The 13,069-nt window shown below is 44.2% G+C and overlaps 2 protein-coding genes across 4 annotated transcripts in view; both read left to right on the top strand.

The window, feature by feature from the left end:
* The window catches only part of cfap100 (cilia and flagella associated protein 100), a 4,512-nt gene extending 2,204 nt beyond the window's left edge, over positions 1-2,308 (top strand). Inside the window, exons 8-16 of the mRNA XM_034543537.1 lie at positions 1-72; positions 157-335; positions 430-502; positions 828-870; positions 977-1,131; positions 1,307-1,436; positions 1,546-1,748; positions 1,931-2,024; positions 2,183-2,308. The exon at positions 1-72 is cut by the window's left edge and continues 9 nt beyond it. Of these exons, the coding sequence (XP_034399428.1) occupies positions 1-72; positions 157-335; positions 430-502; positions 828-870; positions 977-1,131; positions 1,307-1,436; positions 1,546-1,748; positions 1,931-2,024; positions 2,183-2,308 (1,075 nt within the window). The remainder of the gene's footprint in view (positions 73-156; positions 336-429; positions 503-827; positions 871-976; positions 1,132-1,306; positions 1,437-1,545; positions 1,749-1,930; positions 2,025-2,182) is intronic.
* A 427-nt stretch (positions 2,309-2,735) lies between these two features.
* On the top strand, positions 2,736-12,736 carry ap1ar (adaptor related protein complex 1 associated regulatory protein). Of its 3 annotated transcripts, none has more exons than XM_034543534.1 (10): positions 2,736-2,943; positions 4,752-4,800; positions 4,901-4,927; positions 5,240-5,265; positions 5,365-5,461; positions 5,636-5,734; positions 6,556-6,617; positions 7,163-7,236; positions 10,010-10,132; positions 10,360-12,736. In XM_034543534.1, exons 1-10 carry the CDS (start codon positions 2,873-2,875, stop codon positions 10,629-10,631), a joined length of 900 nt encoding a protein of 299 aa, XP_034399425.1. In that variant the 5' UTR covers positions 2,736-2,872; the 3' UTR covers positions 10,632-12,736. The 3 variants fall into 3 exon arrangements, with proteins under 3 accessions (XP_034399425.1, XP_034399424.1, XP_034399426.1); XM_034543533.1 differs by having other exon boundaries at positions 2,747-2,943; positions 6,553-6,617; XM_034543535.1 differs by lacking the exon at positions 5,636-5,734 and having other exon boundaries at positions 2,747-2,943.
* The last annotated feature ends 333 nt before the right edge of the window (positions 12,737-13,069 follow it).

Raw genomic sequence — 13,069 nt, 5'->3', positions numbered from 1 at the left:
CAAGACCAAGTCCAAACAGAAGAAGGAGGCCGAGATCAAGAAACTGACTGCTGAAATAGGGGCCGTTACAAGGTTGCACTCTGATGTTTTAAGGAAGTGAGGGACAGTGAGAGTTCTGTTGTGTGGTTTTAAAACCTAGCCTTTTATTTCTCGTAGCGAACGCATCAAGTTACAGGAAGTCATGATAGACTACAATAAATACAAGGACCTGCTGTTCGAGCTGTCTCCTCCAGAGTGGCAGGAGGCCCAGAAGGCCAAGGCTCTGAAAGTCCAATCTGATGGAGACCCTGAGGACAAGCAGGTCAAGGGGACTGAGGAGTCAGCTAATAACAACGGCAAGTACTAAACCAAGCGAATCAACATTAAAAATAAGCCACGAGGACCAGGGCGATACTGTTACATGTCCTGATACTGATAACATGCCCACAGATTTGGAGAGCAAGGTCTCCGATCCAGCTGGAGAGCTGCCTTCCATTAGAGAAACCAGGCTCGGGGACACACTGTGAGGAGACACCAAGACACCCACCGACATCACAACACATCCAGTATTTATCCTTTACATTCACACACACACACTGATGCTAATGGGGGGGGACTAAACCACAACTATGACTGCCAATGTTCAGTGTGAGGTGAAATCAATATTTCTTACATGATAAAGACCTATGTCTTTGCATAAAGTGTATCATTTCCTGTACATGTGGTCATTCAAACATCCTTTCAAAATGAATCTCTTTCTATTGTAGCAAACAGCATGCTGGTACCCTTGTGAGCACCTTTCAGTAAAGTCATGTTAAGCTGCTAGAAGTCTTCTTTGTCCTTCTCAGGAGCACAACCACTAAACTCAATAGTGACGATTCAGAATACGAGGTCAGTACACGCCCCCCCCCCAAAAAAAGACAACAGAAAATCTACTTCTCGGACACATCGTCTCTTTTCATCTTGATTATTCTGTTAATTTCTTTCGCTTCTGAAGGACGAGCCGGAGCTGTTCTTCACTGATCCCCAGCAGATACTGGATCTAATGACAGACCTGACGGAGAAGAGCTTGTTCCTGATTCAGAACACCACAACGGTGGAAGAGACTGCGAAAGAGCTTCGGAAGTCCTTGGAGACAACCAAGGCGAGGATGTAAGCATCAGGAGTCGAGGGAGGATTGTCGGCATTTTGCCTGCTGTGTTGCTTTAAGGGGTGTCTCACTTTTTACCTTTGATTCAGACTTGAAGTATTTGAACCCTTTGTCTTTTCTCTTTACTCCCTTCCACTTTCCCCATGCCATTAAATGCTGACTCCCTTCTGTCTGAAGCAAAAATGAGACAGAGCAGCAGACACTGCAGATAAGCGACATGAGACAGAGGATCGCCGTAGAGAAGACCAGAAGCGACAAGCTCAAGCAGATGGTTCAGCTCCATGTGTCGTTGAACACAGAGGACCAGGTCAGAAATCCAAGATCCTATTGGTCACAACGGCTAGCAATCGCGTACAGTGGCGTTAGCAGCGTTTGAGCAGCAGACGTCTTCATTTGTCCCTCCTCTCGCTCAAAAGGACGCCATGTGGGACGCTCTGGGCGAGAAGGTGGGCGAGGTCTACCGCCACTGTGTGGATGGCCAGATTACCAACCTCAACACCTTGGAGAAGCTGGCCCACATTGAGAACTGCATGGCGCTGCTGCTGCAGGGCCTCGACAACCTCCCCGAGGAAAAATTGACGATGATGAAGATGATCATGGACAGCGAGCAGAGGAGCAGGTACGTCTCCGTGAGCAGACGTGGCTCACGCAATCTGTTGAAGGATCATGCCAAATGGCAATGGGATTACAGTATAACTCCCAGAGTGCTTTGCATTGCTGGGTTTTTTTCCCCCCTTCAATATATAGTTTCCAAACGTGATAATAAAAATGTGTGTTGTTGATGACTTCATCGTGTCGCAGGCAGCGTGATGAGAAGCTGAGAGAGCAGATAGAGAAACAGAGGGAAAGGATGAAGAGGTACTCGGAGAGATCTCGGGCTGACTCCAGGAAAATAGTAGGTCTTTTATAATGTGAATACATTACAGCCGTATAATTTTTTTTTAAAACACAAATAATTAGTTTTTCTTTTATTATTATTATTATTATTTTGAACACTAACAGAGGCTCACAATGTATCATGATCCAATTGCACACTTGAATTTACTTTTTCAGCTTGGTAGAAAGCTCATGCCCAGAAGCAAGCCTGTTACTCAGAGAGCCAGAGTCAGGAAAGTGGACAACACCCCCACTGAAGATGAGAAGTATTCCTACCTCTTCACCTCTGAGGACGCAGAGTAACAAATACATCATATATCTGGTTAGCGAAACCACATTCATGGCGTGAAGATCAAATAGAATCAGTACATTAGCCGAAATGTTACCGCAACAATAACATTAACCAAGGCAATCATATTAATGTGTAAGAGAACTAATACATTACAATAAAGTAGTGGGGGTTGCATTGATAACTAAGTCTCTGTTTGTATTTGTTACGATCACACATATGTATTTATTCATCAAACATGTTTTCTTACTGCAAAACTGCTGCTTGATTCTATAAATAGTCTACAGGTCTAATTTAGTCCCAATAAATACACTCAACAATGATCTGATGACTTGTTTTTAATAATTTAATATAATACTGGAGCTCCATCAGTATGTATCTAAAATGAGAAGAAGCCGCCAGTAGGTGGTGCTGTTGGCGCGTGTCCTGCGCCGCTCTGTCACCGTCCTGAGGGGAAGGAGGATGAGGAAGTGGCAGCAGGACTGGACTTGGAGATGTAGTTAGCTGCCTCCACTAACGCACCAGCCGGGACGCCACTAGCGAGGCGAGCTACACACTCACTCATAGTTGACAATGCGATGGGTAACTGCTGGGCATACTGTGTCGGGCTCTTCAGGAGAGAAGCCAACAGAATCCAGAGAGGAGGCGGGTAAGTGGAGGCGAGCTCGGGGAGCTAGCTAGCTAGCTACCGGGGAGGTATCATCATCATCTGAACCGTATCCGGTCGCTGCTGCTCGCGTTAGCTCAAAGTTGGTTAGCCGATAAGTGACACCAGCGCGTTCGTGTCGACACGTACCGACAGCCCCGTGAGCCCCGTGTTAGCCCGACGGCGAGGAGTCTGTAACCCGGAGACGAGGGCCGGGCAATGAGCCACTGGTCACGGGGTTGTGGGGTCTCTGGAGGAAGGGGGGGGGACCAAGACCAAGACCCCACCCCTATTGTCAACATGACATGTAGTTTAGCGACGCTCATTAGCATAGCAAGCAGGTTGAGCTCGTTCAACTCTTTGACAGCTGTTCTAAACTAACAATGTGAACTTTTACTTCTCGTGATTGTTTGCAGACCTTCGTGGCATTAAACCGAGAGGTTAATAATTAATGTATTTCAGTCCGACTTTACTTGCTTTGTTCAGAGCACCTCTTCCAGCATCAAGCTGGGACACACTCCTTCATCACGTCCGCATGTTTGCTGATTGAAGCTGACAGATACGGTAGTAAGGCAGTTATAAAGGTGTAATTACGGTTGTTATCATGTTTGAATAGTCCCCTTTACCTGCTCCCATTAGGCCGTCTCTAAAGATCATCTTACCTGTAGTAATGCCAAAGGGAAATAAAAAGAAGAATATTCAGTTAAATGTATTTTATTTGACCTAAACCTGAGGTGACCGGCTGGGAGCTTAAATCAATCTGACCTCGATCCGGGACGTAAGCCAAAGGAGAGCCATGGCCCCTCTTCACTGCAGACGTTTAGTCTGTCCCAGTGCACAGACACAGGTGTGATCAATAACCTTAATTAGGGCCTGGTGGTGTGCATGCTGGCATCTCTTACTGAGACACGGACATGTGGAACTGAGCTTTCATTAATATTATAAGTTACACCTGTGCTTTTCTTGCTGTTGCAAGTCAAATATCTGCCATGAAAAAAACCTTTTTATTTCCACCCCATATGATTCAATGTGTATTCGCCCCATTAACTTTTAAAGTCATACACTCCTACATACCTTATCACATGTATATTATGCCATTGTGTGTACATTTATCCAAACAATAATTAACCGCCAAAAACGGCTTGTTTGTCCCATCATTTTTCCATTTAAAACAAATTGCTGACTTCTAGCTTAGGCTTTTGTATTTGATGCCTTTGTACACATTATCGTGTGTTACTGTAACTGACACTTACCAAACCGCATTAGTCAGCACAGAGATCACACTTGTGGTCATTCCACACACCGCGCCTCCACTTCGGAACTGGGCCCTGATCAGAAGCGGTCAATATGAAAGGAAGAGCCACTCTTTAAGGTTTCTTCAATGCGTTTTATAGTGAAAGGAACAAATCAAGTTGTTGATAGAAAGGAGAATTGGCCAATTTGAGAATCTCAAGAATATAGGCAAATAATGTACGTTACAGATGAGAAACAAAAAGATAATTCACTGGAGTTTTTACCTGTACACAGTCTAGCATTGTCCACATCAAGCTAAACTAGCAAAGCAGGTTAAAACAAAAACACAAATACATGATAATTTTGTTGGTGCCAGAGCTACTGATCTCCAAGGAGCACGGCTGCCTTGTTGCTCTTGATGACAGTGATGGTCCGTATAATAATCTGTCTGTAATAATCACTCGACTCTGTCAAGTGAAATTGCAGCGTTTCAGACTAAATGTTGAAAGCATCATCTACTTTTTCACATGTTTCAGAGCGTTGCCGGCGTATTCATACTCTCTTATTTACTCTTTCAGGTCAAAGTACTTCCGAAGCAGCACCACAGGGGAACATTATACAATAGAGGTATGAGTCGTACATCTACTACTATTGTTTTCTGCTATTAATGACTATTCAGTAATGTGCTATATTTTTGATAGTCTTCTTTTTTTCATTCATGTTCCAGTTTGAAAATCTGGTCGAGAGTGATGAGGTAAGTCTGATCATGTTAAGTTAGTGAGCAGTCTTTCATGAGAGAGTGAGTGGGTGTTTGGTTCGACGTACAGCTAATTAAAGCCGCATTATGCTGGTAGTCCCTCCATTAATTTAACTTCCAGACCTGTCAGACTCCTCTGGTAGCTGTTTACTTTAGTGATGGATGGAAAACGACGTGCGCAGCATCACAGTGGGAGTAACTCGATTACTGTCTGCAGAGTCCCAGACTAGTAGCCTTTGAGTCAGACAGTGCAGCAGCGAGGATGCACTGATCGCTGTGTGTTGAAATGTCGTGTTTGTTGCATTGCAGGCTGAGAGTCCGCAGCCCTGCCCGAGGTAAGAGACCTGGTGTGAATTTTAAAAAACGAAAAATAAATCTGTGTTCCTTGAAGAGACCTTTCCCTTCAAAGTGTGTTTTGTTGCTCTTTCACTAAGGCCCATCAGTGAAGATGAGATCAAGCACCTCAAAAAGCACCGCTACAACGCGCTCTCGGATCATCAGATCCTGATAGACCAGAAGCTCCAAGTGGAGGTAAAGACGTAACCGGTCTGTTGTTTAATTTCCTGTTTTACAACCTATTTTGCCGGATTTTTTAATTTTATTTAAATGTTATTATTTGCTGCATTGTTTTTTCTGTTTGGTAATTTTCTGTGTTTTTTGTGTTTCATTTGTGTTTGTTTGTTTTTTTATTTGTTTCTGCTTCAGTTAGAGGCACAAGAGGAGAAGTTGAGGCTAGAAGAGGAGGCTAGAAATGCCACCCAGCGCGAGGCCGCCAGGTTGGCGCGTGAACGCAAAATGAAGGAGGTGAGGCGGCGCAGAGCGCTCCCTTCTGCCACTTTTGACTTACTGCTTGGCTAAAACAACTTCTCCTCTAACCCGCCGCTGGCCCTGTGCAAAAGGCACCTCCCCCCCCCCACACACACACTCTGGCGTTTTCAACTCCTCGGCCTTCTGTGTCTTAAAGGGACACGGGGATACTTTCACCTGTTCTGTCGTCTTTTTGTCCTCGCGATCCAGCCTGGTAAACTGTTGACTGTCTCAGTGTTTCATTTAGCTGACAAACAACGTGCTAGCATTCTGAATCATCCCATTTTAGATGGAAGATGATGTCAAATATACAGCGAGCACCGAAGTGTTAACAGACATTAAACTCGCCATGACCCTTGTTCATAAGAACAAGCAGTGAAATGAGGAAAAGACGAGGCCAAATAATGCCATTACTATTGCTCGGCTTCGACAGTCCACATCATGAATAGAGGAATGTGGAGTGTTGGAATATAATATTATTGCAGCAAGATAAATATCATGGCTATATATATATATATATATATATGTATTTCAGGGAAAAGCCTGCTGCAGGGAAATGGCTTTTGATGTAATGAAACTGGGACTCCACAGCTGGGATTGAGATTCCTTTCTTTTTCATGCCTCATTCCACTGCTTCTCTGGTGTTTTTTGCTTTATGAAAGTTATTGACTCACAAGTTTCCTAAATACCGCCACAATTGTTCCGTGTTATTTCTATGGATTGTTAATAAAGTCTGTATTTTCAAATTGGGAAAACCAGACTTTTTTTTTAACTTGATCTGTGTGTTTTTGTGTTTCTTTTGTTGTTGTTGTCAGCAGCTGCCTGCCCAGAGGACACGTGGGAAAGCAGATGGCTCCGGCGGTGAGACTCAGCAAAGAAAGTGAGTCACTGAAGTTCATGAGACAACAGGATAGCTGTGTAGCTGGGGACAAGCCGCGGTCATGAGGCGCTGCATGCATTTGAGTATTTGTACCAAGTAGACCGTAATGCTGGACGTATTTAAAGTCTTTTATCCGCGGCAGCTGCAAAGAGACATTTGGAGAACCAGCATCTGGCAAATCAGTCTTTTAGTAATGAGTATTATATCTATCGGCACCTCAGATGTATGATATTTACACGTGTTTATATTTGGCAGACAGAATCTCACATTTTTCCTTTTTTTTTTTTAAAGCTCTCAACAGAAACATGATTTTGATTAAGTGAGCACCTTGTTTGTTCCTGCAGTGTGTAGGCTGCTAAACAGACGTTAACGCTAAAGCAAGGTAATCAATGCTAAACCCATTCTCTCTGTTCACGTGCATCACAACGATCCGTAGGAGAGGCGTTTGTTATTCAGGCCCACTGTGCTTCCAGTGACTACTTTTACATGTCTGTTGTTGTGGTTGTTGTTGTTGTTATTGTGAATGTTGTCATGGTCCGTTCCAGACAAAACACCGGGGAGGATTTTGACGTCTACCTCCAGAATGTGAGAGCCCAGTCGGATGTTTTCAGGGGCAACAGTAAGTGAGCCATCTCTCCTTGATTTTGTTGGCTCTCCGTAAAGGTCTACATGCAGGTCCGAGTAGCCCTCATTTGAAGGTCCTGTTGTAACAGTGTGTATCATGGTGAGGGACATGTTATAACAGTGTATCATGGTGAGGGACATGTTGTAACAGTGTATCAGGGTGAGGGACATGTAACAGTGTGTATCAGGGTGAGGTACATGTAACAGTGTGTATCATGGTGAGGGACATGTTGTAACAGTGTATCAGGGTGAGGGACATGTTGTAACAGTGTGTATCATGGTGAGGGACATGTTGTAACAGTGTATCAGGGTGAGGGACATGTTGTAACAGTGTGTATCATGGTGAGGGACATGTTGTAACAGTGTATCAGGGTGAGGGACATGTTGTAACAGTGTGTATCATGGTGAGGGACATGTTGTAACAGTGTATCAGGGTGAGGGACATGTTGTAACAGTGTGTATCATGGTGAGGGACATGTTGTAACAGTGTATCAGGGTGAGGGACATGTTGTAACAGTGTGTATCATGGTGAGGGACATGTTGTAACAGTGTATCAGGGTGAGGGACATGTTGTAACAGTATGTATCATGGTGAGGGACATGTTGTAACAGTGTGTATCATGGTGAGGGACATGTTGTAACAGTGTGTATCATGGTGAGGGACATGTTGTAACAGTATGTATCATGGTGAGGGACATGTTGTAACAGTGTGTATCATGGTGAGGGACATGTTGTAACAGTGTATCAGGGTGAGGGACATGTTGTAACAGTGTATCAGGGTGAGGGACATGTTGTAACAGTGTGTATCATGGTGAGGGACAGTGTGTATCAGGGTGAGGGACATGTTGTAACAGTGTGTATCATGGTGAGGGACATGTTGTAACAGTGTGTATCATGGTGAGGGACATGTTGTAACAGTGTGTATCATGGTGAGGGACATGTTGTAACAGTGTGTATCATGGTGAGGGACATGTAACAGTGTGTATCATGGTGAGGGACATGTTGTAACAGTGTGTATCATGGTGAGGGACATGTTGTAACAGTGTATCAGGGTGAGGGACATGTTGTAACAGTGTATCAGGGTGAGGGACATGTTGTAACAGTGTGTATCATGGTGAGGGACATGTTGTAACAGTGTGTATCATGGTGAGTGACATGTTGTAACAGTGTGTATCATGGTGAGGGACATTTTGTAACAGTGTGTATCATGGTGAGGGACATGTAACAGTGTGTATCATGGTGAGGGACATGTTGTAACAGTGTGTATCATGGTGAGGGACATGTTGTAACAGTGTATCAGGGTGAGGGACATGTTGTAACAGTGTATCAGGGTGAGGGACATGTTGTAACAGTGTGTATCATGGTGAGGGACAGTGTGTATCAGGGTGAGGGACATGTTGTAACAGTGTGTATCATGGTGAGGGACATGTTGTAACAGTGTGTATCAGGGTGAGGGACATGTTGTAACAGTGTGTATCATGGTGAGGGACATGTTGTAACAGTGTGTATCATGGTGAGGGACATTTTGTAACAGTGTGTATCATGGTGAGGGACATGTAACAGTGTGTATCATGGTGAGGGACATGTTGTAACAGTGTGTATCATGGTGAGGGACATGTAACAGTGTGTATCAGGGTGAGGGACATGTAACAGTGTGTATCATGGTGAGGGACATGTAACAGTGTGTATCATGGTGAGGGACATGTTGTAACAGTGTGTATCATGGTGAGGGACATGTTGTAACAGTGTGTATCATGGTGAGGGACATGTAACAGTGTGTATCAGGGTGAGGGACATGTAACAGTGTGTATCATGGTGAGGGACATGTAACGGTGTGTATCATGGTGAGGGACATGTTGTAACAGTGTGTATCATGGTGAGTGACATGTTGTAACAGTGTGTATCATGGTGAGGGACATGTAACGGTGTGTGTCATGGTGAGGGACATGTTGTAACAGTGTGTATCATGGTGAGTGACATGTTGTAACAGTGTCTATCAGGGTGAGGGACATGTTGTAACAGTGTGTATCATGGTGAGGGACATGTTGTAACAGTGTGTATCATGGTGAGGGACATGTAACGGTGTGTATCATGGTGAGGGACATGTTGTAACAGTGTGTATCATGGTGAGTGACATGTTGTAACAGTGTGTATCATGGTGAGTGACATGTTGTAACAGTGTGTATCATGGTGAGTGACATGTTGTAACAGTGTCTATCAGGGTGAGGGACATGTTGTAACAGTGTGTATCATGGTGAGGGACATATAACAGTGTGTATCATGGTGAGGGACATGTTGTAACAGTGTGTATCATGGTGAGGGACATGTTGTAACAGTGTGTATCATGGTGAGGGACATGTTGTAACAGTGTGTATCATGGTGAGTGACATGTTGTAACAGTGTGTATCATGGTGAGTGACATGTTGTAACAGTGTCTATCAGGGTGAGGGACATGTTGTAACTGTGTATCAGGGTGAGTGACATGTTGTAACAGTGTCTATCAGGGTGAGGGACATGTTGTAACAGTGTCTATCAGGGTGAGGGACATGTTGTAACAGTGTGTATCAGGGTGAGTGACATGTTGTAACAGTGTCTATCAGGGTGAGTGACATGTTGTAACAGTGTCTATCAGGGTGAGGGACATGTTGTAACAGTGTCTATCAGGGTGAGGGACATGTTGTAACAGTGTGTATCAGGGTGAGTGACATGTTGTAACAGTGTCTATCAGGGTGAGGGACATGTTGTAACAGTGGACTCTCTTGTTTCCAGGACTGCCGTCCGACACCAACGTGGTGACTCCCAACACCGAGTGCAGCTGGGACTTCACCACCAAGACCCGCTCCACCAATGACGACGGGACCTCGCTGGATCTGGAGTGGGAAGACGAGGAAGGTGAGGGTGAAACTATATACAGTACATTCAGCTCTGACCATACAAAAAGATGCTGAGTATGAATACATGGTATCTAAGTACAGTTCCACGAAGAAAAAAAAACGTAGTGTGTTAAATCATGGGTTGGGACCGGTTACTGTCATAAACTCGGAGCCACCAGTTTACGGCCTGCAGTACTTTTGTTTACCTCTGCTATCGGAGTGACCGCTCGTGTCCCTGCGTTGTAGGAATCAATCGCGGACTCCCGGCCTGGGAGAGGTCCCGGACGGAGGAGGACATACTGCGCGCGGCCCTGAGGCCCGGCAGCAAGCCGGTGAACAGCGGCCCGGCCTCGGCCTCGGAGGACTCCAACGCGCTGGAGTGGGAGAATGATTTCGTGGGCAGCCACCCAGAGAACAATGCAGACACTGAGTTTGAAGGGTTCATCAACCCAGTCCTAGACACTCCCTCCGAGGACGCCCCGGACTGTGGCCTCAGGTCGGACAACCAGGACAGATAGTGTCCAGAACCAAAGGAGACATTCCCGTTGTGTCCCCTTCACATCAAAGCTCACCAGCTTATTTTTCTTTTTGCCTCATGGAAAGGACATGTAGCTAGTTGTTCTTCATAATCCGTAATATCAGACTGATGCTGCGAGAAAAGGTTGCGTATCTCCACACTTCAGTACAGTGTGGCGTTTTTATCAAATACACATTTTTTCCAGTGCCTTCATTTGCCATAATAGCCGACCATTTATGCATTGTGACTCAAGGAGATCCGTTAAACACCGTTTGACACGTCATCAAGCAGCACCAAACTGCAGCAGAGGTCCTCCCTTAGCCTCGAGTCTCACGCCTCCGTTTCAGCTCCGCCCTTCAGCTTTATTCGGTTGTTGCATGAGACACAGAATTCCATATAAAAGGAATAAATATTAGACCAAATAATTTTGACAAATCAGTGGGGGCTGGATCATTTCTTCAGTCGCTGATGGCTTATCATCATCATCATCATCATCATCATCGTCATGGATTGATTGATCTTCAGTCCTACTTTGTGTCTCATGTCTCTCTGTTTGGTTTATTCTCTGCTCTACGGCTGATAGCCCAGCATGTCGTCAAGCAGCAGCGTTCCGTCGGTGCACGTTTCTCTGAGCAGAAAGCCCCGCTCCATCATGCTACCGGCGTGGGACCTTCAGAAAGAACAACCGCGCAACTGCAATGTGCATTTTCTGATATTTGTGTCAATCAACATCAGTGCACACTCAGAGACTTTCATTTACATTCAAAATGGCTGAAAAAAGTGCCGAGCTCTTGGATACATAATTAAGCGCGCACACACACACACACACACACACACACACACACTCTCTATCAGTCCATCGTAGGACATCTGGGTTTAAGACGGACATTTTTCTGTCTTTCTTTTTTTTCCCACTTCAATTTTATTAGAAGATCTTAGTTTTTTTTTTACTTCAAAAACAACAGCACAGAACAGCGACATCATTGCCAGTTACCATGACATCCACCACACCACAAACGTATATAGTGGATTAATTAAGGACAGCAGGTCTTTATGCACCTCTACATTGTTTGCATAGAATTATTGATTGTTCAATCAAATATCTGCTTTACACTGGCCTTTTTTATAGGCTCCCTAGACGGCCAGCTGCTGCTCTCATTAACTGGTTAATGATGATGTTGATCATACTTCTGGTTATATTTGATGTCCAGTGTTCCCACAGCAGCCTGCAAAATATGGAATGAAATAGAAAAGGAAAATACAACATAGGTGGAACATAACCGGAGACAATCTTTCTTAACAAAAATCCCTTTGTGAACCATGACTGATTTCTGATTGGTTGCCGGCATTTTAATTTCTGCACTTATTCTGAGACAAATAATTTTAAGTGTAATGAGTTTTTCTTTAACCTGGCGTGAAATCCAAAGCATAGTTATTATAATGTTTTGTCAAAGTTGTGTGAGTCTGGATGAAAAAAAGATGAGTTATCAAACATACAATCATGATTCTGGTGTAAACGTTGTTTTATCCCTGAAATCGATCCAATGCTGCTCTCTCTATATGTGTGTGTATATATATATATATAATATATAATATCCTTTTTTGACCCATCTTATAGTGCGTCGTCTGAACCCAAAGTAGTTTGCACTGAAATGAGCCACACGTGTGAAAAGGAAACTGATCTGAGAACTGTGTTCTGCTGCTGAAGTGTCCAGCCCCCCCCCCCCACTCCTCCCCTCGCAAAACAGAGTTTTGCTTTGAGCACATTATGCACATATTATGCTTTGCTGTGATCACGTGAGCTCTGATTTGATCACTGTCACTTTCTGTCAACAAAACAAAAACTAATCTAACATTCCTTGCCACATTGAGCCTGAGCAAAAAAAAAATCTAATCTGGAAACATGTCTGAGGGCCAACAAAGAGAACCACTCATTTAAAGGGTTGGTTCTCTACTCGCAGCTCGGGACGTTCTCAAGAAGGTTATATTGCACTGCATCTCTTTGATTGTGTTGAAGTTGGCATGTGGTCAGCTCATCCACCAAAGCCTCTTTATGCTGTACAGCTAATCACTTTTAAAAAAATTAAAGTTGGTACTCGTAACTTACTGGTGATTTATTCGTATGATTCACAAAGATCATGTGACTAAGTCACAAACAAACCAGGAATCCTTCTAAATCTCTTGAATGTATTTGTCTTAGAAGTCAATTAAAGAAACAACACAATGATGCAGAATAAACAAACACACACACACACACACAGACAGTATAAGAGGAGTTGACAGGCCAGATTAAAATAACTGACTTCACTTTGGGTCTTCACGGCTCCGGGGCAGAGCTTTCATGCTGGACCCCGAGACACATAAACCAGCATTGAAGCGGGTCGCAACACTGCTCCTGTCTGGAGGCCGGTCGCTTCAACATGCAGGTTCATGATCTGG

This window comes from Cyclopterus lumpus, chromosome 10, assembly GCF_009769545.1.
Source record: "Cyclopterus lumpus isolate fCycLum1 chromosome 10, fCycLum1.pri, whole genome shotgun sequence".
NCBI classification, from domain to species: Eukaryota; Metazoa; Chordata; class Actinopteri; order Perciformes; family Cyclopteridae; genus Cyclopterus; species Cyclopterus lumpus.
Note: the sequence above shows the minus strand (reverse complement) of the source record. Positions and strands in the feature narration are given on the sequence as shown.